Source organism: Drosophila miranda, chromosome XR (genome assembly GCF_003369915.1).
Source record: "Drosophila miranda strain MSH22 chromosome XR, D.miranda_PacBio2.1, whole genome shotgun sequence".
NCBI classification, from domain to species: Eukaryota; Metazoa; Arthropoda; class Insecta; order Diptera; family Drosophilidae; genus Drosophila; species Drosophila miranda.
The window spans coordinates 6,668,485-6,695,251 of NC_046674.1; the positions used below are offsets into that span (position 1 = coordinate 6,668,485).

Genomic DNA, 26,767 nt, shown 5'->3' on the forward strand with positions numbered 1-26,767 from the left:
TAATTGCTCAGCAACCGACAACAAAACGAAAGCTAAGCACACAGCAGAGCTACCTCCCCCACACCATGCTCCCCACCCCTCCCCTCCCCCCGCCTCGCCATCAATTATCGCTGCCGTCGGCCGTCGGCTGTCGGCTGTTGTCTATTTATTTTGTTATTAAATAATAAGACACAAATTAATGCAATTTGTTTACTCAACTTAACTCGACCGAACACCAACCAAAGACACAGCAGAGGTGGTGGCAGGCAGCAGGCGGTGGCAGGTGGCGGGGGGTCTCCTCAATTAACCCCCCAACAAGGAGAGCAAGAAGAAGAATTGCCCGGCGAAAAAATCAACCGAAAACACCAACAACCTATTTCCATCTTCTGATTAGTCATTGTCTGGTTGTCCACGCGACAAGCCAAAAAAAAAAATAGAAAGCGAAAACTCATTAATTAAGCAGTTGAGGAGGTGGGTCGGTCTTCCAAACATTACAATAACCATAAAAAAAAAGGGGGAGAGGAGAGCAGGGAAAACAGATCTGAGAAACGTGCCCAGCCTCAGTGGCGGCCAAGAGGCACCTCTCTCTCTCTCCACCAAATGGTCTATCAATCCCGCCCATTGACTTCCAGGTCAACAGACAACAAAAACAGAAACTTAAAACCTCAAAATTTGACACCACACCGAGCCACACAAGATGATAAATCGTTTTTCTGTGTGTTTCTGGTCTCTGGTCTCTGTCGGTCTCTGTTTCGGTTTTTATTGATGGATAAAAAGCTACCTGACTGACCAACAAATCTCTGTTTGTACCTCTATCTGTATCTGTATCTTTGTCTGTGGTTTTGGTTTGGTTTTGGTTTTGTCATGGAACCAATTAATTGGCATTTACTTAAATTATCCGCTTGATGTTGGATCGGTCCATCAAATACCCCTTAAACAAGCATAATTGGATTTTAGGTTTTGCCTGAGCTTTCCATTGTTTAGGTCTAGTTTTTGGACAGCGAATCGAAAGAATCGAAGCGTAGAATCGTAGACCCAGAGAGAATATCCATAAAATTCGACACATACGAGTGCATAGAAAAATTAGATTGCCAATAGATTGCCTTTGAGAATGGATGTTGGAAAAGTTTGATATTTTGTATTTATTTAATACATATATTTTATTTTATTAATTTTTTTGCCATATATTTTATTAATTTTTTTGCCATATATTTTATTTATTTTTTAATTTATGTTATAAATTTTTTTATTTTATTTTTTTGTATTTGTTTAATTTTTTTAAATAATTTTATTTATTTTAGTTTTTTTTTTAATCATTTATTTTATTTTTTTTTTAAATCATGTTTTTTTGAAATCATTTTTGTTTTTGTTTTTTTTAAATCATTTTTTTTTTATATCATTTATTTTATTTTTTAATTTATTTTATTGGTTTTTTTATATCATTTATTTTATTTTTTAATTTATTTTATTGGTTTTCATTTATTTTAATTTTTAATTTATTTTATTGGTTTTTTTATTATTATTATTTTTATTTTTTACAATTATTATTTTTTTACTTATTTTATTTATTTTTATTTATTTTTTTTTTTTATGTATTTTATTTTATTTTTTATTTATTTTATTTTATTTTTTATTTATTTTATTTTATATTTTAGTTTCTTTATTTTAAATTTCTGTCTCTCACAAAATTAATAAATTATATATATTTTCATACAAATGCATTCGCATACATTAATGTTTAAAACAATTAATATAATTAATTTTATGAATTATAAATTGTATATGAAATATTTGTTGTTTTTTGCTGGCCATCTCTTGCGAAGAGATCGCCCATGTGTTCCCTCAAAATGAGTCAATCCCCCACTCGATGCACAGACCTCTCCTAAGGGATCTATCCATCCATCAATCTAGTTGATTACTCTCCAATTTTCAGCCCGCAAATTTTTGTCGCCGTTTTCCCACCAACCCCCCTCCCCCCCCTGGGGAAGGTGTGAATATTATCCACCTAATTTATAGCTCTTTTATCCGAGCCCCGAGCCTATTCTTTGGCTAATTGAATTGTAACTTGAATCGCGTAGCCCATTGATTGATGGGCCCATTCAACCATTGAACCATTGAACCATTGAACCATTGATCCCTCCCCGCCCTCCACTGCCACATCCCCACGATGCCAATCAAAGTCCAGTTAAGGCTTCTCATATTCGATGGCCACAGCTAGAAACCAGCAGCCAACAGCCAAGTCGTCGCCTCTCCTCCATTGATTGATTAACTGGTGGCGGCCCGTCGGCTTCTCAAAAGTTCTTCATTCATTCACTCAGTCATTCGTAGTACATACATTGTATGTATGTATATTTTTTTTAAGCTAATTACCCGGCGCTTTCGACTTCGTCTTCGACGTCGACTTTGCCTTTGCGCGACTCTCAATCAAAATGATATCAAAAATTTCAACATCCCACCATACATAGATGATTGGCAATTATTTATACAAACACAACATATTATTGGAGGAGGAGGAGGAGGAGGAGGAGGAGGAGGAGGAGGAGGAGGAGGTGGAGGAGTACGGTATGTGAGCGAAGCACTTGATAAGACCTCAAGATAAGTGAAAACAAATATCATTTGAGGAGACAGAGTGGGGCAGAGTGCGACAGAGTGGGACAGAGTGCGGCTGGGGGTGTAGAAATACAAGTCACTTGAAAATGTCAGCTATAATACCCCCCTCTCCAGACGGACCCCTCCGGGCCACAACTGAGCTCCAAAATAGCCGATCCATCGTCTTTGGATCGCTTTTCAAGTGTCGCCATTGACGTTTAATTGCCGCTTAACAAATTTATTCTCCTTAGACCTTTGTTTCCCGATTTGGCATTGCCTCTGGGGCCCCGGCACCGGCCACCGGCCACCGGCCACGGCTCTGACTCGGACTTTTTGGCTTTGGTTTTGGTTTTTGGTTTCTATGGCGTGAATAATGACAGTTAAAGAAGCTTGTCTACATTTCAAGAGATCGGCGGCGGCAGTGGAGGAAGTGAAAAACGGTAGACAATATACTCCATAGAGAATTAAGTTTTTTTTGGGTTTTGTTTGGGTTTTGTTTGGAACGGAACGGAACGGAACGACTGCTGCCGGTTGTATGGAAATTAGAGGGGTGGGGCGCCCCTGCCCTTGGCGGACTTCCGCATTACGATGAAAGTCGATAGATAAACGATAGAGCGATGAAGCGATACCAGATGGAAGATAGACGAGGAGGAGCGAATACGTGTGGAGTGTAAGAGATATTTGGATATTAAGAGCCGTCTCAGAGGCTTTTGTCACTGATCTTTTGTACTTTTTTGATTGGTTTTTAATCAATCTGTAGCGGAAATTTAATTGAAATTCAAAAGAGCGATTATCGAAATTGATTTTGAGGATTATCTAAATCCTTTATAGAAATATATTCTATTTAAAAAAATAAATAAAAACAGAGTTCCCATAGAACAAAATGTATCTTAAAATATGCCCAATCTCGATAGATTACATTTAATGATAGTATCTGGCATATTTTCAGTTTAGCATCGACTAAGTAATCCCTGGAGTAATCTGTAATTTAAAATTAAAACCTCCACCTATGCCGGGCTTCATGAATAAACAACAACAGTTGTTAATTATTCTCATTCTTTTTGTTTTTTTTCATAATAATAATAATAATAATGATAATGTTCCGATATACTAGAGTATGTATTGCCATATCAATGGAGTCCCCGCTCCCCGCTCTCCGCTCACCACCAAGCGACGTTGTTTTTTTTCTCATTACTAATCGCTATTCCATTCCATTCCATTCCGTTCTTTTTTGTAACTGTTCGGTTTCTATTTTTAGAACAGAGAAGAGCGAGTGGGAGAGCGAGAGGGAGAATGGGCGCGGAAGAGAGCACAAAATTTATTGTTTATATAAAAGTTATCTTTAAATTATCATTAATTTATCGTGCATAATAAAAAGTGTAGTGTGGTGTGGTGCGGCTCTCCTCCTCCCCCTCCTCACCCTCCACCTCCCCCATCCTATATGCAGCATATTGCCCTGCTTCTCTGTCGCCATGTATTCAAGGGAATATTCACTGTATCCGTATCTGTATCTGCGTGTGAGTGTGTGAGTGTATGAGTCGATTTGCGGTTGTTTTTCTATGAGTGTCGCTAAATGGCACGAGCTTATACCTAATATATGGTATCATATGAGGTTTAGGTCTGTCTCTGGCCGATTGAGAAAACAAAGAAAAACGAGACGAGAATAAATGTGGAAATTATTGCAAAAACGACTCAACGACTCATCGACTCGGGGCGAAGAAGAGGGTTGGAAGAGGGTTAAGGGTTAAAGGTTAAGGGTGTCACAAAGGATTTTCCCTTCCTTTCGACCTGGCTTGGGGCTTGCCTTGGCCTTTGTTGAATTTCTGGGAACTCCTTGCCACACGAAGAATACAAAGCTCAAGGAAATGCAATCCTTTTGGAGCCTGTACCCCAGCAAATAGTCAAATATCGAGTCCAGGGGGAAAGCAGCACTCGTACGGTATATAGTAGGGGGAGATATTTGTTGTATAAGAAAGTTTGATGGGGGTTTTCGCACATGTCGTTCATTCGTTCGATTCGTTCGATTCGCGTTGAAATAAACAATTAACACATTTCGAGTAAATCGTGAATGGGAGAGTAAACGATGGAATGACGGGGAATCATTCGATACATGCGATAAAGATGATGGGCAGGGAGACCCAAGAAGGTCCAAAGTGTTCTCAAAGATTGATGACTGTATTTCGCCATCGTTTAATATGCCAGGAGAAAGAGATCTTAGGACTCTTAGTAATATACAGAGACTCCCAAGATCGTATTATGGGCCCTGAATGTCGCGTGGCTGTTTGAACACCTGGACTTGCCTACAGTCCCACAGTCCCATCTAATGATGGACAAAAAACATGCCAAAGGTTCCATTAATATTATAATAAGCCAGAGAAAGTTCACTTCAAACAAAATAAATCAAATATCAATGCTCTGCTGCCGTGTCGTGAATATTTGCATATTTTATTGTGACTTTAATTATGAAAATGAGTTGCGCAAATTGATGTCAATCTGTGGGATCTATTTCCCAGTTCCAGAACAGGACATTTGCATTAAAAATGCACACGTGAAAGCCCGCATGCATCACATGCCCCAAGTGCCCCACATTTGAAACAAATTTAAAGATTCAATATATTTTTCTGGGTTTTCTGTTTTTCTGGCTTTTTGTCAGCTTTGGCAGGCAGGCACTCACGTGATTTTTGTTGTGGATTGCGGTGTGTGTGGATGGACCGTCGAGTGTGGGGCGGCTGTCGTTGCTGCTGCAACCACAACGGCCACTCGGAGAGTGGATTAACAAAGCGAATCGGTTCGAATTGTGTGGCGGCTCCCGTTCGACGGATCTGATCGATGGCCCGTGGCGTGTCCTGGCATATATGTAGTTCCGTGTATCCTATAATTGCTTTAAGACCGGGCTGCACTCATAGCTGGAAAAAGCATGCAAAAGTTTACAAAAAGAAATTTCAAATCCGTTGAGGGACAAAAATTTACAGATATAAATGGCCAATTAACGAACTGCAAAAACTGCATTCAATATACAAATACAGGGATTACAAATGCAGATGTAAAAACTACAGATACTACACTCGGAGAAAAAACAAAAAAAAAAACAAAAAACTCATCTAAAACTTGAATATAAAATACATTTAAACAATATTTAATATATAATCAATTTGTGGGGAATTATAGTTAATTATTTTTCATTTAAATCTTTTGGTAAAATTGTAAATTCCATTATTTTGGGTGTGTTATTTCTCTGAGTGTAGATGCACCTAAAATATAAGTGGATTTCCCATTCATTTAGTTGCAAAATAATATGTAAATGGAGTTGCATTTAAAAGCAAATCCCTCTCCCCTACCACCTCCCCCCAACCCCCCTGAACTTTTTCTCAATTAAAAGGCGGAATAATGAAGAAGAGACCAACTTTTTTAGCTGGTAACTAGATCTCTTTAAAGGCCGAATGGCAAACATTTGAACAGCTGGACAGCTCCCCGGCTCCGCCTTTCGGTGAGGGTGGGGGGGCGGGGGGTCCTTGATATACAAATACAATATTCCCTCTATGTGGGGCTTTTGCACGAGGCAGAGCCGTACTTTTTCCATAACAGGTCCAACACTTCTGGTCCCGTAAGCACTAGAAAGGAGTCGCGTCCGCAGCAGAAGGGGGCAGCGGGGGGGCAGCGGGGACCTGCAGACTCGTGTTGCCACAGAAACGCACAAAGGTCAAAAGAAGGCTCCAGGGAAATGCAATCCATCTGATGGGACTACCGAATGCCCTTTCATTTTTCTCGGAAGCCATGGGCGTTGGGCAGCCAATTAGGAGACCGAAATAAACAAGGCCATAATGAACGGCATTACGGCCTCGTCCTCGTCCTCGGACATGGTTATGCGACAAAGGAGGAGCCGTGTGGGCGGCGGGAGAAGCTAATTCAAGAGGGAAACACCGACTCGTCCTGGAAAAAGGCAAGAAAATGCTGGCAAATACTCGAGCATATCTCTTTTCAGAACGTGAGCCGGGCAATGGAATGCAGCAGCCAACAGCCAACAGCCAACAGAATGTGGCAGTAGCCCCAGAATCCTTGGCATTGAATCGTGTGCAAAGTTCCCAAAGAGGTGGCAGAGGGCTACTCGAATGACAATTGCTGGGATCTTGTGGGAGAGCCCTGTGAACGCGGCATGCCACACTCTCGGCATACCCTTTTCGGCCCGGGCGCTGCAGTTATTAATAAGCAAAAAAAAGGAAATTTAAACACATAAAACTCATTCAGCTGTTGCTCCGGACAGCAAATCCGGCCCGGCTGGGGGGTCCCACGTTCAGAGGCAGAGGCAGAGGCAGAGGCAGTCTGTCAGATTCAATTGGGGATTGATTCGCACGTGCGTCATCGCATTTTTTGGCTCCGTGTCGAACTGGAGCCGCCCATTGAGCGTGCCACGCCTACATGCGTCAGTGGCAGTGTCAGTGGCAGTGTCAGTGGCAGTGGCAGATGCAGTGGAGCACGAGTTAATTGTTTGCCTACGCAGATAAGTATGCTATGCAAATGTTCAACTTATTTTCGTGCAACTCCAAAGAGAGACAGAGAGAGAGAGAGGGACAGAGAGAGAGAGAGAGAGAGGGACAGCTCTTGGCCAAGAAAAGGCTAGAAACCAGCCAAGTTATTAAAAAACTTTTACAGAGGAAGAGAGAGAGCGAGAGAGAGATAGAGAGAGAGAGAGGGCGAATCCTCAAACAGAGTTTCCCCCTTCCCCACCCCCCTTTAGCCGGCCACTTCAGTGCCCCCCCCCCCCCACCCTTTCAGGGGCTGGGAATTGCAGAGCTCATAAAAATAATAATAAATTTCCTTTCACTCTTTCCCTGTCTGTGTATGTGTGTGTGTGTGTGTGTGTGTGTGTGTGTGTGTCTGTGTGTTGGGGGAAATTGCAGGACAAACAGTTGTTAAAAGCTCCAGCGAGGTCGTAAATTTCTGTGTGCCATAAGGGGCATATTGACACATACCCCCCCCCCCTCCTCCCTCCCCACCCCCCCCTTTCCGATTAATGCTAATAGAATGGAAAACCCCGCCCAAAAAAAAAAAAATTAAGGGAAAACAACAAGGCTGACAAAAAAAAAAACCCTTTGTGGACTTTCCTCCGACTTGGTGGCGTCGTCGTCGTCGTCGTCGTTTTCTTCAATCCACTTTACCTTTTACTTATTTGTTTATTAAACAAAAACACTAAAATTGGCAAAGGCAAGCCCACATTTGGGACGCCCCCACCGCCCGCCAGGGCACAAAGGAGGATATGATATGATATTCGAGGGGCAGATGCCACCACGCAGATAGAGAGCGTCTCCCCCCTCCTGCCCTCCTGCCCTTCAGGTGGGCAAAGAGTAGTTGTCCTGCCCAAAGGACAAGCGGCAAGGCAGCGGGATCTCCCTTATTGTTCCCCAAAGAATGTCTATCCTGCACCCAGATTTCAGCTTTATTTCCGCATTCAAAAACAAACTTTAATTAGTTTTCAAAAATGTTGCAGCCAGCTTTGTGTGGCAGCTGCCTCTACGCTTCTTTCTGTTCTTTATCTGTTGCTTTATCCACACACTTCTTCGGAGCAGGGATAAACACATTGCTTCCGCCAGTCCAGGAAAATCCAGTCGGATAGGGCCATTAAAGCCAAGTTAAAACAACATAATTTAGTGGCCGTGTGGCACTGTGGCACTGTGGAAGTGTGCCTCTGGGGCCTAAACATAAACACACTTGCCGCGTTGAAAGGCCCCGTCCTAAACACAACAATGTTGCCCCCAAATCGGCGAATAGATTAGCAGCCCTGCGTTGGGGCTGGGGTTGTGGCTAGCAGATTGCGTACTACGCGTACCATTATGCAAATTCAGTTTCAGTTTCGGCCTCACTTGTGTTTAGCCGCTATGATTTCCCGGAAACGCCAAAGTGTTTTGCCCGCCTACAAGCAGTGTTTATTCGGGGCCAAGACAAGATTTTGTCAAGGCCCAAAGGGGCGGAGTCCAGTAATCTTCGAGTCGGGACTGGGGCTCTTTTCAAACGAAGTGGAGTGCATTCTGTGACTGCCAGAAAGGTGCAAATATAATCAAATTTCTTCAAAGAGAGAGAGAGAGCGTTCTGCCTTTGGCCTTTGCCCTTTGTTCCTGGCCATATTCAAAAGGCAGGGCATTCCCTGTCGGAGGACATATGTACACAGGCCACAATGATAGTCCTGGCTCTGCCTCTGCCTCTGTCTCTGGCTCTGCCTCTGCCTCTGCCTCTGCCTCTTGAAGCTTCTTTCGTTTATGGTAATTCCCGTTGCTCAGAGCTTCCTCGGCTGATGCCTTGAATAGAAAGTTACAGATTCTTGCAGCAAGCATTTCTCAAGCCCGATTCTCAGTCAATGGACTGCAAGGACCTTCATTTTGGTTGGGTTTTTGCGGCTCCAACTTGTTGAATAAACTTTGGCAATCTGTCTCTGTCCCTGGCCAAATAAATCAAGTGGAAAATTCTTTAGAATCGAGGAAAATTCGACAGGCCAAACGAGTATCAATGGGTGCGGGGGGGGGGGGGGTCCTTGAGATGGCCAATTGATAAAGCCATAAATGACCGAACAATAAGTCAACTAATTTTGAGTTGGTCTTTGTCTTTTGTCTGTCACACATGCCACATGCCACATGCCGCATGCCAAATGCCATACGCCTCATGCCACATTCCATTTCCCTCAGGACTATTTTTGGGACAATACACTGCCAGAGAACAAAAGAGCAGCTAGAGAAAGGCTCTCTCTCTCCAAATTGAATTACCCCCCACCCCCACCCACACCCACACCAGCCCCACCACCAGCCACAATGATAAGACCCTTCCTCTTCCGCTCCGCTTTCCTGCCTCTGTCCTTGCCCTTGCCCCTGTCCCTGTCCCTGCCCCTGCCCCACGTCCTCTGTCTCTCCCTGAGCAGATTTTTCCAGCTGAAAACCTTCTTCTGGCTGTTTGGACACCAAAAATCTTAAATTTAGTTGCCACCAAAAGTGTCCCGAGTGCGTCCAAAATGTGTGGCATGTTTTAGGCCAGGAAATATGCAACAAAAATTCCCCAAAAATGCCCCCGTTCCGGCTCTTTGAAGGTTTTGTTGAAAAGCGGGAAAATTTGTCCTGAAATTCAAGGCTGATCCTTTATTCTCTCGTCTTTGGTGTCCTCCAGCAGAAATTCTGTTTCCCCGAGCTAATTTCCCTACAAACTTCACATGAGTTTTGCCCAATTTCAGCTGGAATTCTGTTTACAATCCAACTGCCAGAAACTTGTTTTGGGCGAAAACTTTGTCTGCCTTCGAGGCAGCCCCAAGGATCGCTTAAAAGGGAACTGAAGTCTGGCCCCGTTTCAGCCAGTAAAAGGTCAATGAATTGATTGAATAAACTCATGAAAAACACGATTCGCTGATTGATTGAGTTTAAATCAATGTGTGTGCCCCCAACCCCCCCACCCCAAAAACAATACGCATGTTAATTGATGTTGAATATAATATTGTTTGTGGCACAGCCCTAAATGCTTTCGTTTTCGCTGGGTGCTACAATCTTGAGGGACCATAAGGAGGTGACAAAGGGAGCTATATGGCTGGGCCTGATTAGCCCCACATAGGGGTAAGTCAGACCCCAAAGAGGACCTCAAGGACCCCGAGGACGCTCATTCGAGCTCAAAGTTTGTAAATAGTTGAGAAAAAGACGATTAGTTGAACACCAGAATGGAAGTCATGGACTGCAGTGTGCCACAAATTGGAGAAGGGAAGGTCCTTCACGAATCATTCATGAACATTCATGTATGCCCCTGCCACATGCAGATGCGTATTGGAGATGCCTTTCATTGCAGTCCAGTGCTTTTCATGTAGTAGCATTTAATGCCACTAATTGTGGGCTCTCCACTACAGTGAGCACTCTAATTGATGGTGTATAATATTCGCTTCAGAAGAGAGAGAGAGAGGGGGGGGGCACACACATGCCTGCCACACTGCCACAATGCGTGTGGCGTTGGCAAGGCAACGCACGCGACGCTCGCGCTTCGCTAATTTGTTGGCTCTGATGCTTAAAGGATGCCCAACGAGGATGCCTTTGAGCACCCGATCATACATATATGCAGGTTGCATACCAAACAGAATCTCTAAATATCCTGCTAAAAACAAGGACTTGGCGGCATCCTCCAGATGCAAATCCAATGACGGCCACAATGGGATCGAGGCAGCATCTGTCGAGTCATCGTGTGGGGGGTGCCACACGGCCACACGGGCACACGGCCACGGCCATGGCCATTCCGTACAGAATGTCACCAGACATGACTTCTGTCCCGCCAGACGTCTGTCTGGCATCTTCTATCTAATTTATGCAGTGGCAAAACGCAACGCAACAAACGAGCCGAGGCTCCCTTTCTCTCGAGTGCCAAATTATTTATAGTGGAATCTTTTCTGCCACAGTACCCCCCCTTCCCGCCCCGCCCCTCCCCTCCGCTCCCTGCCACCGCCGTAAGGTGTACAAAATTTTGTTTCTTGAGTTATTAAAAATCTACCAATGGCCTGTTAAATGATTGATCAAACAGCACCTCCCCTATTAGCCCGTTCCAGGCCGCCCCTCCCCCCCTCCCAGTCGCCTTTAAAATTCCTTCTTTCGTGGAATATTTTATATAATTTTATATTCCGGCTAAAGCTACGACGATGGAAATTTTTACACAAATCCCATTTTATTTTTTTTTTTTTTTTATTTTTTTTTTTATAAATTTCTCGTCTCGTCTCGAAACGAATTTCTTGGCTTTTATTTTTTTTTACTTCAAGTTTTTGTTCGTTTATTTTTTTTAGTGCAACGCGCGAAAAACTTTTGAGGCAAGAAAATGTCGAGAGTGGAAAAAGAAAATATATATATATATATATGTATATATTTTCTGTCGCCTATTTCTCTCTTGTTTGTTTGTTCATTTATGAATTGTTAAACAACATGCAAATATTCCAAGGTGAGAACGACTATTAAATGCCCTTCGGCGTCTGTCCAAAGAATATTTAAAAAAATCAGCAGATCCTCCCCGACTTGCAACATGCCTCCTCCTACCCTCGACAGGCAGTAGATTTGCACCGAATACACTTTTAACATTTTCACAATACCCTCAATGGATTTGAGCATAATTTTCTATATTATTTATTTAGTTTCTTTGCTTCTAGTCTGTGCTTTAATTCACAGAGAAGTTAAGTAGAAAAGCGAACACGACTTCGTTTAGTGTATTTTCTTGGCCCGATCGAAAAAGCGTTGACCAGAAAAAAAGTACGAGCTTGGCATCCGTTTTATTAGTTTCGTTTAGGATCGAACTTCTAATTTAATTATAGGCGTGAAATCTCTTGTTGACAGTTGACAGTTCTCTCTCCCTCGTTTTTGTTGCCAGCTTTTGCAGGAATTTCTATTATTTTTTCGGGGTTTGGTTTAGCAATGAATGAAGCGCAAGACGCGCGGTCTGCGGTGGCCCCAGAACAGTCCAACAGGCGATGGAACAGGCGGTACTGGAGACTGGACTTTCAACTGGTGGACCTGCGACCCCACAGAATCCACTGGAACTACCATATGGAATCCATTCTGGAGGAATCATCTCAAAAGATTCCTTTGTACAATTGAATTCAAGATTCGAAACCATCCACCATCCTTATCCGGTCGATGTGAGTCCGAAAGATTGAGGGAGAAACGATCGAGAAGAGGATCCAATGATTTCCTGATGGAGTCCCTGGCGCCCCTGCCGTGTGCCCCCCACTTCAGGGCGAACTTCACATCGAACTGAAGCCAGAAAATGTGTCATCCTGACCGTCAATCGTCGCCAGGATCTGGCACTGGCCTGGGCCAACAGTGGAGCCGCAAAGAACGAGAATATGTGGAGCCCTGGGGGGCAGATCTTCCACGTTTTTTTTTTTGGTGGTTTTTGTTTTGCGTTTGGAAAAATATAAATTCGAAATACGCAAAGATACAGCCACAGCTACAGCTACAGATACAGATACAGTAAAGATACAAATTGAATTAGCACAACGCTAAATGATCACACGGTCGCTCTAAAAGAAAACAAGCAAAGAAAAACACAAAGTCCACCCAGAAGTCCAGCAGCGAAAACAACAACAAAAGAAAACTAAAATTTGCAAAAAAAAAAAAAAATAACAACAACTACAAACACAGATACAGATAGATACCGAGATACAAGCAACAGATACTCGCACAGAGATACAGATACATTAAAAATATATATTTTACGAGTGGAGATAGAGATACAGATACAGATACGAATAAAAAACACAAAAACACAAAAAAAAAAAGGTTGGGCGACAATTTTCACTCCAAGCTCCAGCGAGACCCATCCACACCGGAGCGGGGCGTGGCGGGTGCGGGGCGGGGCGGGTGCGGGGCGGGTGCGGGGCGGGGCGGGTGCTATTTATAGAACCCCTAGATGATAAGATTGTGTCCCCGTTGTGCCGAACCGCAAAACTTTCTGCGGTTTTAGCGCAAAATATACATCAAAAAAATATAATATACAATAAAAACAGCAACAAAAACCGAAAGAAAAAAAAAACCAAAGGAAGAACAAGTTTTATACATCACAATTTTTGGATTACCAAAATGGAGATACAATATCTCTAATTCTCTAAAGCCTGAGTACTCTAAAAGTAACAAATTTTAAACAGATTTTTCTACATAAAAATTCATTTGGATTTGCATCCTGTTCCTGGAAGAAGAAAACAAAAAAAACACACACACTTTTCATTAGTTATGCTACGCGTTTTTCAATTAGCGGACGGACAGACAGACGGACGGAACACAAAATATTCCACGGTCAAGATTACAAACAAAATGTTTGTTATAAAGCGGTTTTTGTTTTTGCAGGCACATTTTCTATATTTAGACCGAAAGCATAGCGAAATAGAACAATAACAATTGTTGGTATTTTAGAATTTTGTGGTTTTATTTATTGTTTCTGTGCAGGTTTCTCGTATGCGGAAATGATGCCCCAAACGGATGAGACTCTGCTGAAGGAAAAAGTACCATTTGAGGACCCGCATGGCGGGGCTTTAAGACCCAAAGACCCACCACTCGGTTTTTGTCGCACTTTTCGATGGAACTGAACTTTATTCGGAAACAGAAACGTACTTCGGCACAAAGTTTAATTGAGGGAAAACATCTGTTCAATCGGAAACCTCTGACAGAGCGCGATACGAGGGTCAGAAATGGGAGGAAGAGGGGCTGTATTACTTAATAATTTCAGAGAGAGCGCGAGAGAGAAAGAGAGTGAAAAATTTGTATATTTGGTGTGCAAATGTTGACATAGAACAGATACCCGAACACAAAAATTGAATTCAAAATTCGAAATATGAACAATTTGCGTTGCCAAAAATACAAGTGCGAGTGTAAGGTCTTCCTGTCAGTTACACACACCTATACACACACACCGACAGCAGAAAGCCAGGCCAAAAGCAATCACAGTCCATACACCCACCCCACCATTATAAATACCCCAAAAAAAAAAGTTATATTTAGATTATACTTTTTCCGACACATCGAACATTTCAATTTCATTAGCAGACCAGAAATAATGTAAACACAAGAAAATGCAAAAATACATACGTTTCAATCAATAATAGAAATTTTCTTTTCCCCGTTTTTTTTTGTTTTTCGTTTTTGTTCCACACCATAAAAAAGAAACGGCATAAAAATTTCATTTTCAAAATTGGGTTGGGGGGGGAGGAGTAGTCTGTTAGACAAAGCAAAGAAGAAGAAGCCGCATCGAGAGGCACTCTCTGGCTTACGCATCCTCCTTCTCCTTCTCCTCCTCCTGCTCCGCTCTCTGGGTCTCTCGGTCTCTCGGAACGGCCAACTTGTTGCGGTGTTTCATTGCGGGCAATTCTGTGGCCAACTTTTTAATAAAGTTCCCTCTCGTGCGTTCCGTGGAGGATGCCGTGGTGACAGGTTGCCAGGATGTCAGCTATCGTGTTGCAAAAATAGTTGGTTACCAAAAAATTTTGGTTTTTTGCTGGAGTTTGGACAGATATTCCAAGAAATACGAGCAAGAAAATTGCTGGAAAAGAGGGAATTGCTGTTTTCCAGACTGCAATTAAATGGAAATCAAGCTGAGCAGAAAAAATATATACAATTGTATATATGTATATACATTGTACATTTTTGCCCAGAACTTTCCCTTTAAACAGAATTTTGCAATTAAATTGAAATGAAAACCAAACGGTCTAGAACGGTCGCCTAGAAAATCTGGAAAACCTGTTGTATGCGATAAGAAAACTCTTTAAGAGAAGGGAAGAAACCGGAAACCCTTCTGTAGTTCCAAGTTCCATTAAATTCCTGAGGCAGGTAGGGAAGGGGGAGGGGAGTTGGGCTCTGTTCACTGAACCAATTGGAAAGGGTATCATTTGGTTTACACTCACATTGTTCGGCCTTGCCTGCTCCGTCATTAGAACACTCTTCTGATCTCTCGCTATCTCTCGCTATCTCTCTCTCTCTCTCTCACTCTCTGTCTGCCTGTCTGTTTCTCTGTGTTGCTGTCTTTATCTGCTGCTCTCCGAGTGGATGCTTAATGCTGAAATGCCTTGCCTCCCACGATGCGGCCTCCTCTCAGCTTTTACAGTTAGATAAACTTTTTGTTTTAGTTGTTTTTGTTTTCAACGATTTGCGTTTTCTTCTCTCCTGCTTCTGCTGCTGCTGCTTCAGCTTCAGCGTTTTTTTTTCCGCTTTTTGTTGTATTTTTGCACTATGTTTATTTTTCTAATTGGTTTTGCTTTTTGGTTGTTTAACAATTGTTCACTTTTTTGCTGCTGCTGTTGCTATCGTGATCGCATTTACTCGTTTTGCTTTTCATATGGAAAATATATTGCGGTTAATTATAATATAATTTTGTTGCTATTTCATGCACACACACACACACACACATGCACGCCACGCACACAGGAAGAGCCAAAGTAGAGTGGAAGAGAGAGAGAGAGAGAGCGGAAAACTAATACTGTAATATGTAGCGGTAAATTGCATGAAAAGGGAATTGATTGTCTGCATGTAAATGGAGAGTTGAGAGCGGGAGAGAATGCAGCCAGCAAAATAGAGAGCGTGGAGAGCGGAACGAGAAGAATGAAATGCATTGTGGTAGGTTAATGGGAGAGAGCACGCACTCTCGCTAAGAGAGATTACGGCAAAGAGGCTGGAAGAACAATGGATCTTGTTCGAATTTGCATAGAAAAATAATCGAAACACCCCGCTGGTCCCACATTTTATCTAATATTCCAGCGAAACATATCGGTATTTGCCTTAATTTCCTCTTCCCATACATTTTACTATAGTATCAGCGTTGTTGTTGTTGTTCTTTTTTTATGGCTCAGATAAAGATGAGCGCTTATCAGAAACCGCACAGAAATCTGTTATCTTTGAACTTTTTTTTCTCCATACCTCTCCACTCCCACTCTTTTCTCTTTTCCCCTCTCTCGCTCTGTCGTGCGATCACAAAACAATTATCACAAAATCCAGTTTTCTTTTCGATTTTGTGGCTTTATATACATATATTTTTTTATTTGGTATTATAAACTTTTATGAGGAGGGCCAGCAAACACTCTTGTTAACACATTTTGCGAAAATTTGTTTTTGAATTCAATAATAACTATTAATATATTATACGCAATGCGGTTAGGGATTTACTTTGTGGTTGCTGCTTTTTCTCAGCCTGTTGATACCGAAAAACCAAAAAAAAAAAAAAAAAAGCCGACGGCAAAACGGGTGGCTGGAGGAGCTCGCTCTGGTCGCACTCCGCACTCTTTGGGGTTTTTGTTTTTGTCCCAATCCAATCACAAGAAATATATATAAACATACATATGCATAATATCGTTTGCTCTGCACGTGTGTGTGTATGTTCGAGAGAGTGTATGTGTGGGAGCGACGCACGCGGCTTTGGCAATCCGAAAAACCAACTTTTGAAACGGCAACGGCGAGAATAATACTGAACGGGGGCCCCAAACCGACGGCCCCAAAGGCCCCAAACAGCGGCGGGCGCACCACCACAAGAGAGCGGTCGCTCTGAGTTCCTCTCTCGACGCTAATTCGACGCTACAGATCAACATGTGTGTGCCAAGAGAGCGAAGACAAGAGCGCAATCACAGAGCAGAGATCAAGTAAGGTTGTTATTTCTTCTTTTCTCTTCCCTCTCTCGCACATTCATGCAATGGGCATCTGCAGCAAATTCTATTTTTAAACTTAAATTAATATTGTTCTTTATTTTATCAGCGTCGCGGCGCGACGCGAAAGCAGCGAAGAAACCAGAAAACAAATAAATAATACGTGAAAAACTAGACGCTGCCTTTGGTGTTGTTGTTGCTAATCAGAGGCCTAGTAAAAGATATCAAGCGTGTTCTCTTTCCTGATCTGTGTGCATGTGTTCCTGTGTGCCTGTGTGTGTGCGAAAAGAGTAGCTCAAAATAATGCTGCTGCTCTCCCAATCGCTCTCTCTGCTTCTTCTGTTCCCCATCTTCCTTTTGCCTGCTATCACCGCTTGATAAGAAATGCGTTAATCTTTATTAAACCCTATATGGGTGTGTGTGTGTATGAGAGGTTATATGGGTGTGCTTGATTGTTCTTGTGTGTGTGTGTGTCTGCTTACATGGGAGTTTTTCAATTTGTGCCGACAATTTCCGTTGGACATTTTTCGCTCTATAGGTGCGATATATTCGCCAAAGTCCAAAAGAAAATTGTAATTTATGCAAAAAATGGCAGAACAGGAAAACAGAGAAAACAGAAAGATGGCAAACAGTGCAAGACAGCAGCAACTTGTTGGATGATTCAGTTCAGTACAGTGGGACAAATGCACTCCTAGAACTCATCATATTTGCTTGAAGCTTGGCTAGTTCAATCATACCCACAACACTGGGTACAACAATATGCCGCAAGCATTGCACACACACATGCACACACGAAATCGCTGCAGAGAGAAGAGCAAACGAGCGGCGACAGATAGTGAGAGTGATCTGTTTTATCAGTCCCGTCTGCCTATTTTTAGACGTGTTTGTGTTGCCCAAAAGGCAACAAAGCAACAAATCACCAAAAATACAAAAATCATTTCTACAAATGTGCCAAAATATAAACTGTTCTAACTTAATTCTGTGATCTATTTTTAAACTGCAATTGAAATATACGGGAGGGATGCACAAAGTTCGATTTGAAAATGTGCGTACGTAGGCGAAGGGGCAGGGCAGCTGAAACAACAGGAAAAACACTCCGCAAAGACGTGACAAGTGCAAAAGCCAAAAGCAAAACCAAAATCAAAAATCACGCAGCGGATTGGACATTTTTATGCATAGCCTGGCGGCGGCATTGCATTGTGAAACTTTTCCGATTTTGCTTTTATTATTGTGCATTTTTTATCACTGTTGCTGTTGCACTTTTGTCAGCACGATCATCGCCCACCAATACATGCATGCTTGTGCGCCTGTGTGTGGGTGTCCGAGAGCGGGAGAGCAAAGGAGAACACAAACATTTACATTGCAGTTAGCGGGTATTGTTTTATTTACTCGAAATATTCAAAGGTAACAATATATTTCGCATTAGAAAGCATACATTTTGGTCAGTAAAAGATTTAGTATTTTATGAAGATCATTTCTTGTCATTTTCGCAGATTGATTTTCGAATTTACCGCTATTTTCACTGAGAGTTAAATGCACCAACGTTTTAACCGTTGTTTCGTTTGTCGCGGCCAAGAAAGATTTAAGCAAGTTCTATATATATTATTTTTTTAAATATATCAATATGGACATTATGTGTTGGGATTTCTGGACATTTCTGAATTCACTAAAAAAATTCTGCACTGGCTTTCGGTTGCTCGATTTTCCGCGGCCGGCCGAAGCATGTCATCACGTTCACGAGTTTTGGGGGTTTGGGGCGCCGGGCGCCAAAGTGTTTACTGCAGTGTGACCGCGGATTTATCGATAAAATATTCCGTCCGACCCTCAGAAATATACCGAAACATACCGCCTCATTTTCAAAATATACCGTAAATATACTGACGAATTCAAGTTCTATTTTACATATTCCTCGTTTTTGATATTCCGACGAATATTACTAGCTATATAGAACATTTAGCCATGCCATCATAACTTTATACGATTGATGAATCAATTTTCTATTTAACTGTTGTATTCTTAATACTTGCTTTTACTGCTTTTTAGCGAAATAAGTCAAACAAAAAATAAGTAGCGAAATAGGTCAATCAAAACAAACGAAAAAGGAAATTGCTCAATTTTGATATTCCATTGAATAATGCTGACTAACTTAATCTCTCAGCAATGCCCACATAGTTTTATCCCATTGATGAATACATTTTCTACAAGATTGGATAGTTTTTAATCCTTGCTTTTATTGTATTTTATGTAAAAAAGGTTTAAACGAAAAAGTTCAACAAAAAAAGAGTCGCTATATTGCGTGTAAGCCGTAGTATAGCCCTTGTATACCCTATTTTGTTAATTTTATATGAAAGTATAAATATTGATATGAAGATAAAACGTAACTACTAAAGACCTTTTCTCAAATTGACATTTTTTAGACATATTCATGTATATGATGAGTCATGAGTATATGATCTCGATCGTGATACCTATTCTTGGTCTCTGCAAGAAGACAATAAGCTTTAAAATATCGTTGAAATATTGAAAATAATATTGAATAATAATAAAATTTATTAAGAATAAATTGATTTTGCCAAACATATTCACAACTCTATAACATCCATTTCCCCCAGGGTATTTGTGCATGGAATGGGACTCATTGTTGTCAATCGGAAAATAGGTCCTTACCCGATTCAAGTTCGGTTATCGATACTATCGACTGGTTACGAGTGGTGCGCGCCAAATATAACTTTTTTGAATTTGAACGACAAGGATTTAAATGTTGTCAACCGGGCTTTACCGATTCAACAAATACGACGATTCCCTCAATCTTGATCTTCCGTCGAAAATCAGCTATATGGAAGATTTAGCCATGCCCACATCATTTTATACGATTGGTGAATCTATTTCCTACTTGATTGGCCTATTCGAAACAATTGTTTCATTCATTTCATTTATTAATCTGAAGTCTTAATAAGACTTATTAATAAGAATAAAGTCTTAATAATATACTAATCACTAACATCACTATCGTCACTAACGATGTCGCTGGGATTTTTTAACAGCATGTTCAAAGAAATGGCCAGGACTTTTGTGTGTTTTTAATAAACTAAAAAGAACCTCATCATTTTTTAAGAGGACAAATTCATTATCGATTCCCTGCGGATCTTTAATAAGTTGAGGAAATCTTTTATACAGGTCATGCAAATCTGATAATTGGCCATTGACCATGTCTTCAGGGTTTAAAAATGAGAGAAGTTTAAAAACCTTCTCGTTAAAAGGCAACCTTTTCTTTAATTGTATACTCAACTCGATCAAAAATGACTTTGCTCTTTGGAAAAATGCATATTTTTCATTTCTTTCTAATTTTGACACTTCGAGGCTTACATTAATGCCCAAATTCATTTTTTGGAATTCTACGAAATTAACATTGCTGCTTGGATCTAGTAAATTTAAATCAGTATTCCTTGTATATAAGTCTTTCAAATAACAGCTTAATATTAACATATAAGTTTCAGACATATTTTTATATATTATGTGTGTTACAGCTTTGCTAGACTGAAAAATGATATTAAATCTATTTATTATTATAGGTAAAATATAGTCTAGAAAGTAGAAATATAATTTGACTGAAACGCTTTTTAAATTTGAGAGAGTGTATCTGCAGATAAATTTTTTTCTATGGCCAATTCGTACTCAAAAAAAAAGAACAAGTGCATCCCACTGCTCAATCATACGTGCAATACGAGTTTTGGGGGTTTGGGGCGCTGGGCGCCAAAGTGTTTACTGGGCCGCTATGTGAGCTAGAGCTGGAGAAACAGCGATGTTAGCATCGATGTCATCGATGTTTGGACACACTGTAGACATCGATGTTTTTTCAAGCACCGATGTTTTTAGATTCCGTTAGATTTACATTAAGAGCATCTTATGGGCTATTTATATTTTATACTGACATGAGCTAGTTAAAAGCTGACACGGTAGGCAGAACAGGGTTAAAATGAAAGGCAACCATAACAAAACTTGTTGCCCCTACTAGGCCCCCATGCTTATTCTTGGTAAAAAAAAAACTGAGTTGCAAAAAACTGAATAATTCAACCCTAGTGTAACAAGAGGATTAATAATTAATAAATTTCGTATTTTTGTGTGCTAGCGCGAATACCTATGGTATAGTATGAATATTTAAATCCCAAAATAATCTTTTTGAAAACATTTTATTCTGTTTATCTCTCAGTGGGTTCATTTCAAGTGTATATTTGAATAGCAACGATGTTTCATCGATATATTTCTCTCAAAGCATCGAAAACTTCGTTGTCCGCAAACATTGATGTTTCGATAGTGCTATCGATACCAGAATTTAAGAATTAGCCGACCATCAGTATCGAGCGGGAAAACTGAACATTGATATTGTATACATATTTCATAAAATACATTAATTCATTTCGTATTTTTAGACAGGAGGTTGAGATTTTTAAGCGCAAGATTGTTAAGTTAATCAAAAAATGATGGCTCTTGTGGGGTGTTTTTTTACGCACATGTACATACATACATATATATGCAAGGTAGCTCACAAACTTGTATCGCAGCGTATTGCGGGTGGTGTTCAAACTACCAGCTTTTCAGATAACATAACAGTTCATGGATTTTTACAGCGACCTAAGCTATTTGTGAACGCAGGGAAAAAATATATTTGGTTGGGACACGCAATACAAATATTACAACAGGGACATATAAGCGCGCGAAATTTAAATTGGTGCAATATTTTTAAATTTAGATCGGGCTCTTTCAGACATCCGAGTATTTATAACGGGGGCAGGGCCACTGTGCCAGTGCTGCTTTCTACCAGGGGGCCGTGCATGGATCCGGTAATGCAATTATCAGACACCGGGAGGGAAACACTCGGTTTACGTGAGTACGCCCTCGACTGGCAGACCACCTCCAAGTTGACGGACTCTGTCTGGATGTGCTCTTCGCTGTCGATGGTGCTGCTGAACAGGGGCTGGAGCTCCAGAGAGCCACGGGTCTGTAGCGCCAAACATCTACTGCCTGGGATCTGTGGCTCTAAGGAGACACTGGTCTGCAGGTCCAAGACACCACTGCTCTTTACCTGCTTCAGCAGATCACCCATCATCTGATGTCTCTCCCGCAAGAGCTTTATTTGCTCCCACAACTGTTCGTTCACAGAACTGGCCTCCAGATCGTCCTGAGGACTGTCCTGCAGACTGTTCTCCTCCTGCTCCTTCTGCTCCTTGCCTTGCCAAAACTGTTGTGCCCGCGCCAACACAATCTTCAACACCTTGAACAAGGAATATGTGAGACTTATGCCGATGAGAAGGGTGCCCATCATTTCAAAGGTGAAAATATATGGTGGAGCACTTGTCGAGGGGAATCCGCTATTCAATAGCTTATTTTCAAAGCCAGGGTGTTCTAGAAAGCAGCATATGTACAAATAGATATAGACAAGGATATATTCGGTCGGTATTCGCTCCTGCTCACCTGTGTACAGCTCCACCTTGAAGTCATAATTGTGTTCCTGCTCCTGAATTGCATGATAATAACAGCAAATAATCCAGGCGGTGAAGGCCAACGCCAACAGGAACAGAGTATTTATTTGATCAAACATGTTTGTATTAAATTTTGTATGAGAATTGTAACGTGACTTGAGCGTTTATAATGGAGAATGAAATGAAATAAAAATCAAATTGAACGAGAATCCAAAGTGGAATTTTAAAAAACGGTATGGTCACACAAGTTCTGTTGTTTTTTAACTTCTGTAGGTATTACCAGGCATTCTCCACTTAAGCATGGGCTGGCCACACTCTCCGCTAAATAAAGGAAACGTGCTGATTTTTTAAAGTTTTTTCGGCTATTTTTTGATTTATCTGCTATTCAGAATGGAGATGATGGTATGTCTGGGTATAGATACTATGGGCAGGTCTTAATTAAAATATTTCCAATGGTTAGCACGGAGCTTCGATGCTGTCCAGGCCAGCAGAGGAGTTTGGCAACGATTCGATGGTGGAGGAAATGTGGGCCGCTAAAGCTCTGGAACACGCCGAGGTTCATTTCAATGTAAGCTTCCAAAGAGATTTCCAAATGCAAATAACAATCATTACTGATTCGCAACATCGTTCTAGCTTCTTACCAGTGTCCATCCCTCTCAGCTACGTCTGACGCCCTATGACGATCAGATCTATGAAACCTTTCGTCAGGACTTTCCCGATCTCAAAGTGGGTCTGCTCACAGATGACGTACTAAAGTCCGCTGTAGGGAAGCTAAAGTGGCGTGAATTCGCCGAGAAATTCAACAAAATGGATGACTACTCCTATGGGACCCTAATGAGAGCCGATGCCAGCAAAGAGTTTAGCTCGGACAATTCCATTTTTGTGTTTCGCGTACAGTTCCTGGCCATAGAGATAGCCCGCAATCGGGAGGGACTCAACGACGAGGTTCACGCGAAACATAAGCCTGCCAAGAAGACCACCCAAGAGGACAGGACAGAAACCCAGTGAGCCTTCAGCTACGTTTAGTCTCTAAGTTATGGATCACGCGAAAGGTAATGGTTATTCGGAATTCGAATACTTCTAGGCAATAAATGCATTTTAAGATGTTATTGGGAATTGATTCATTTTAATTCAGAAAAAACAAAAAATAAACCCAAATTTCTCATATATGGTGGTTTTGTTTTTGTTTTAGGCTAAGGTGTATATACGTTGTACATATATATTAAATATATAGGTATATTATTATGGGTTTTCTCTCTAATTGCTAAGTATTGCCCGCACTTGGTCCATCTTCAGTCTTTCATGTGTTCTTCCCCTGCTCCCCCTAGAGTCCGATGCTGTTGCTGGTCATCAGGATGAATGGAATCAGGGCCTCCATCTGCATCTGTCCCACTAGATTGGCGAAAAATAGCTCCTCCATGGCCTCGGCGTCGAGGCTGCTTAGCGGCAGCAGGCGGGCAACCAGGCAATTGAAGCGCTCCTCCCCACCGACGCCGCCCTGGCGACGCAAACTGGTCAAAGCATACAACTGAACGCGCCTCACATAGCCACGCAGTTGTCGCTCCTTGCGCTGCTGCAGCAGCGAGGGATTGAAGAGCAGGATAAGTCTGAGCAGTCCAAACTCCATGTCTGTCACCTCCTGGCTCTGCAGCTCCTGGACAAAGTCGTGCAGGGCGCGAGTGAGATGGGCCATTTTGGATATCTTTAGCGGCTCTGACTTATCAATGTCCGCCAACTGCCGAATGCTCTGGATGAACTGAGCAATTATGGTGGAGGCAGACAGCTGACCCTGGCACTGGGCCAAGGCCACGGCCATCAAAGCTGGCCAGGCGCTGCGCAGCAGCTTTACCTGGCTGTGTGAATCGAGCTGCTCGAAGACGGGCACCTTCCGCAGCGTGTGAATTGTGAGGAAGATGATGCGAGATCCAGTCTCGCACACATAGTGTATATTCAGATAGGAGTGCACCAAGGTCGGCGGCTGCACATGGAAGGTGCACTGGGCATCGGTGAACAGCTCCTGATCGAAGACCGCTTCATTTATCATAAGATCGCTGCGATTGCAGAAGTCAAAGTCCAGGTCCATGTGCTCCAGCTCGGGATCGACGGCATCTTCGGTGCCACTGTCCTCGGCCTCCGAATCGCATTCGGGCTTCACACTGAGGCTTGTTCCCTGGCCCCCAATGCGCTCCAACTGATGCTGGATGGGCTGCAGCAGCTGCAGACCCTTGTTGATCACCCGCATATCCAGGGAGCTCTTGATCAGGCCCAGTGTGGCGGTGGTGGGAAGTGTCGTTGTCGGCTCCCCTGCATTGAAGTTCAGGTGCTGGGAGTTATTGTTGCTGGCACTGTTGGCCAAGAGTTGCAGGCACAAGGTGCTGCTATTGTCCATCGAGTCGTCGTCATCGTCTTCTACCTCTGCCTTGGGCAGGTCTGGCGAATAGCTTCCACTCTGTTGCTGCTGCTGTTGTTGTTGCTGTTGTTGCTGCTGCTGCTGTTGGGTGGCAAACACTGGAAAAGCGAGACAGAAACACCAATTAGTTTCATTGCTCACCAGTTGGCGGTAGGTTTTTTTCTGGTTGGAAGAGACTCACTCAACGTCTGCGTCAGTTCGGCAAAATTCAGGCCAAACAGATTGTCATTCAGGCCGAAAGGCGTTGCTGCATTACTCGGTACGGGGGGTGTGGCCGCGGTATCGGCCTTGACAGTGTGCTGCTTGCCACGTGCCTGCTGGTAGCCAGACTTGCTGGATATATAGCTGGAGGATGTCCCTCCGCTGCCCGATGTGGAGGAGCCCCCGCCAACAGAGGCATTCAGGCTCTCTTTCCTGTCCACAATCGGTTTCCTCTCATGCTGAACGGCTGTAGAAAAGAGAGAGAGGAAGAGAGAGAGAGAAAAAATAGAAATTAATTAGAGCGAGAAGTCGACTAACGGTGCAGTTGATGATGCAGTTTTCCAGCAGGGTGACTGTGTGTGTGTGTATGTGTGTGTGCCTGAGTGAGTGTGCATTGGGGGTTAGTATGTGTGCTAGTTGGGATCATCGTTTATACCCTTGCAGAGCGAGATAATTTGGACTGTGCTAATAGCTAATTGCTAATGGCTCTTGCAAGGGTACGTAGACTTTGGCCAGCCAAAGATGCGTTGGGTTATTGCTTGAGACGACGACTTAAACGAAAATTACAATCACTTCGCATGCCGCTGGCCAAGCACTTTTGCAGCCGACAGAACTGGCAACGATTCCGATGGTGCTTGGTCACCTCGCAGTTCATTGCCCCGCGACACTGATAGCCCAGCTGCTTGCGTATGGATCGCTTGAAGAAGCCCTTGCAGCCCTCGCAGCTAATGGCCCCGTAGTGGCGGCCCGAGGCACGGTCCCCGCAAACCAGACACAGCTCCACGCTGAGGGAGGCCGCCGCGGCGGCCGCAGCAGCTGCAGCAGCCGCTGCTCCACTGCCACTTCCAATCAAAGGCATCGCTCGGGGTTCTGTAATGGCGAGGGCAACGTTTATTATAATACTTCTCAAGGTGCCTGCACGTCGAGTCGAGTCCCCACCTTCAGCTTTAATGAATGCCTCAACCTTAACGCCGTCCATTTGCAAGCTGGCTGCTCTGTTGCTTGTTGGTATTGGTGCGATGTTAGCTATTTTTATTAGAACCCGTTTCTTCCACGCCTGTGTTTGTGCGTATGAGTGGATTTTGCTTACTTGGCTCTTGGAAAATTCTTATTGAACAGGTGCTATCACCATGTTTATACAGTACACCAAGCACTTTCGTTGGCTAAGTCGATTTAGCTAGTTAATTGTACGATTTTAGAGGCATTTTAGCCTTTCGGAAGCTGTTTTTTTATGCCCAATGGCAGCAGCACAAATATTCACCAACCTTACTCGTTCACATTTGCTCAATTTATTACAGTTATTATTACAGATTCTACAACTATCAGCTATAACGGCTATCACCATATCCAATATCCAATGCAACAATAGAAAAAATTATAATGATTATGTTTACACGCAAGCGAAATCAGAAATCAAAAGAGAAAGAAACTACACGGCAACTACAGGGTAAGTACAAGTTTGCTACATAATGGGAGGAAAGAGAGGGTATGGACAGTGGGCAAAACCGCCCAGAAAATGCAATGCATGCCACGTAAAAACTATCCCTTTTGCCCAATATACCTTGGAGACAACATGGGCTTTTTGTGTTCAAGGTATATTGTCCTCACTCGCGAGGTGAGGTTCGTACGAGCCTTCCAATTTACCTTGGCTGTTCTTGCCCGTTGTGCCATACCCTTATTTATTGCCCATTTAAAATTTGGACTCATTTTTTTGTTGCAGGAGAGAGCAGCAGTGTGACCGTCGAACCCTCGGAAATATACCAATATATATAATTTTCAAAATATACCGATGAAAAAACGAACTTAGCCCACTTAACGCCCCTCTATTTTAAACAGGAGATTAAATTTAGTTTATCTGGGGTTTATCCTTTCTCTTCAGATAAAAATCTATTAAAACTCGATATATTTTACCTGAACTGCGCTGAACTCTTTATGTTCATAATTTTCGTGGGTATATTTCAATAGTAACTGGTTGATAGTTGTTGATTAGAAATC

At 42.3% G+C, this 26,767-nt stretch overlaps 4 protein-coding genes across 10 annotated transcripts in view; 1 reads left to right on the plus strand and 3 right to left on the minus strand.

The window, feature by feature from the left end:
• The window catches only part of LOC108152023 (receptor-type guanylate cyclase Gyc76C), a 37,598-nt gene extending 19,155 nt beyond the window's left edge, over window positions 1–18,443 (minus strand). The window contains exons 1-3 of one of the 6 annotated variants that reach the window (XM_033386379.1): window positions 18,193–18,443; window positions 14,954–15,376; window positions 5,243–5,474 (exon numbers count right to left, since the gene is read on the minus strand). The gene's annotated coding sequence lies outside the window, so the exon portion shown is untranslated. Of the gene's footprint in view, window positions 1–5,242; window positions 5,475–14,953; window positions 15,377–16,208; window positions 16,541–18,116 lie in introns of those variants that run through there. The other 5 variants (XM_033386378.1, XM_017281003.2, XM_017281001.2 and 2 more) reach the window with 5 other exon arrangements.
• Window positions 18,444–21,300: 2,857 nt separating this feature from the next.
• Window positions 21,301–22,344, minus strand: LOC108153023. Its single transcript, XM_017282777.2, has 2 exons — window positions 22,154–22,344; window positions 21,301–22,084 (listed from the first exon to the last, which is right to left on the minus strand). Exons 1-2 carry the CDS (start codon window positions 22,278–22,280, stop codon window positions 21,459–21,461), a joined length of 753 nt encoding a protein of 250 aa, XP_017138266.1. The 5' UTR covers window positions 22,281–22,344; the 3' UTR covers window positions 21,301–21,458.
• Window positions 22,345–22,450: 106 nt separating this feature from the next.
• LOC108153024 (protein PBDC1) lies at window positions 22,451–23,270 on the plus strand. The gene is made up of 3 exons (XM_017282778.2): window positions 22,451–22,563; window positions 22,622–22,729; window positions 22,795–23,270. The coding sequence occupies exons 1-3, from the start codon at window positions 22,552–22,554 to the stop codon at window positions 23,167–23,169; spliced, it is 495 nt and encodes a 164-aa protein (XP_017138267.1). The 5' UTR covers window positions 22,451–22,551; the 3' UTR covers window positions 23,170–23,270.
• On the minus strand, window positions 23,268–26,178 carry LOC108153022 (nuclear hormone receptor HR78). 2 transcript variants are annotated; one of them, XM_017282776.2, is made up of 4 exons: window positions 25,712–26,178; window positions 25,346–25,642; window positions 24,753–25,019; window positions 23,268–24,669 (listed from the first exon to the last, which is right to left on the minus strand). In XM_017282776.2, exons 1-4 carry the CDS (start codon window positions 25,749–25,751, stop codon window positions 23,486–23,488), a joined length of 1,788 nt encoding a protein of 595 aa, XP_017138265.1. In that variant the 5' UTR covers window positions 25,752–26,178; the 3' UTR covers window positions 23,268–23,485. The 2 variants fall into 2 exon arrangements, with proteins under 2 accessions (XP_017138265.1, XP_017138264.1); XM_017282775.2 differs by having other exon boundaries at window positions 25,340–25,642.
• Window positions 26,179–26,767: the final 589 nt, after the last annotated feature.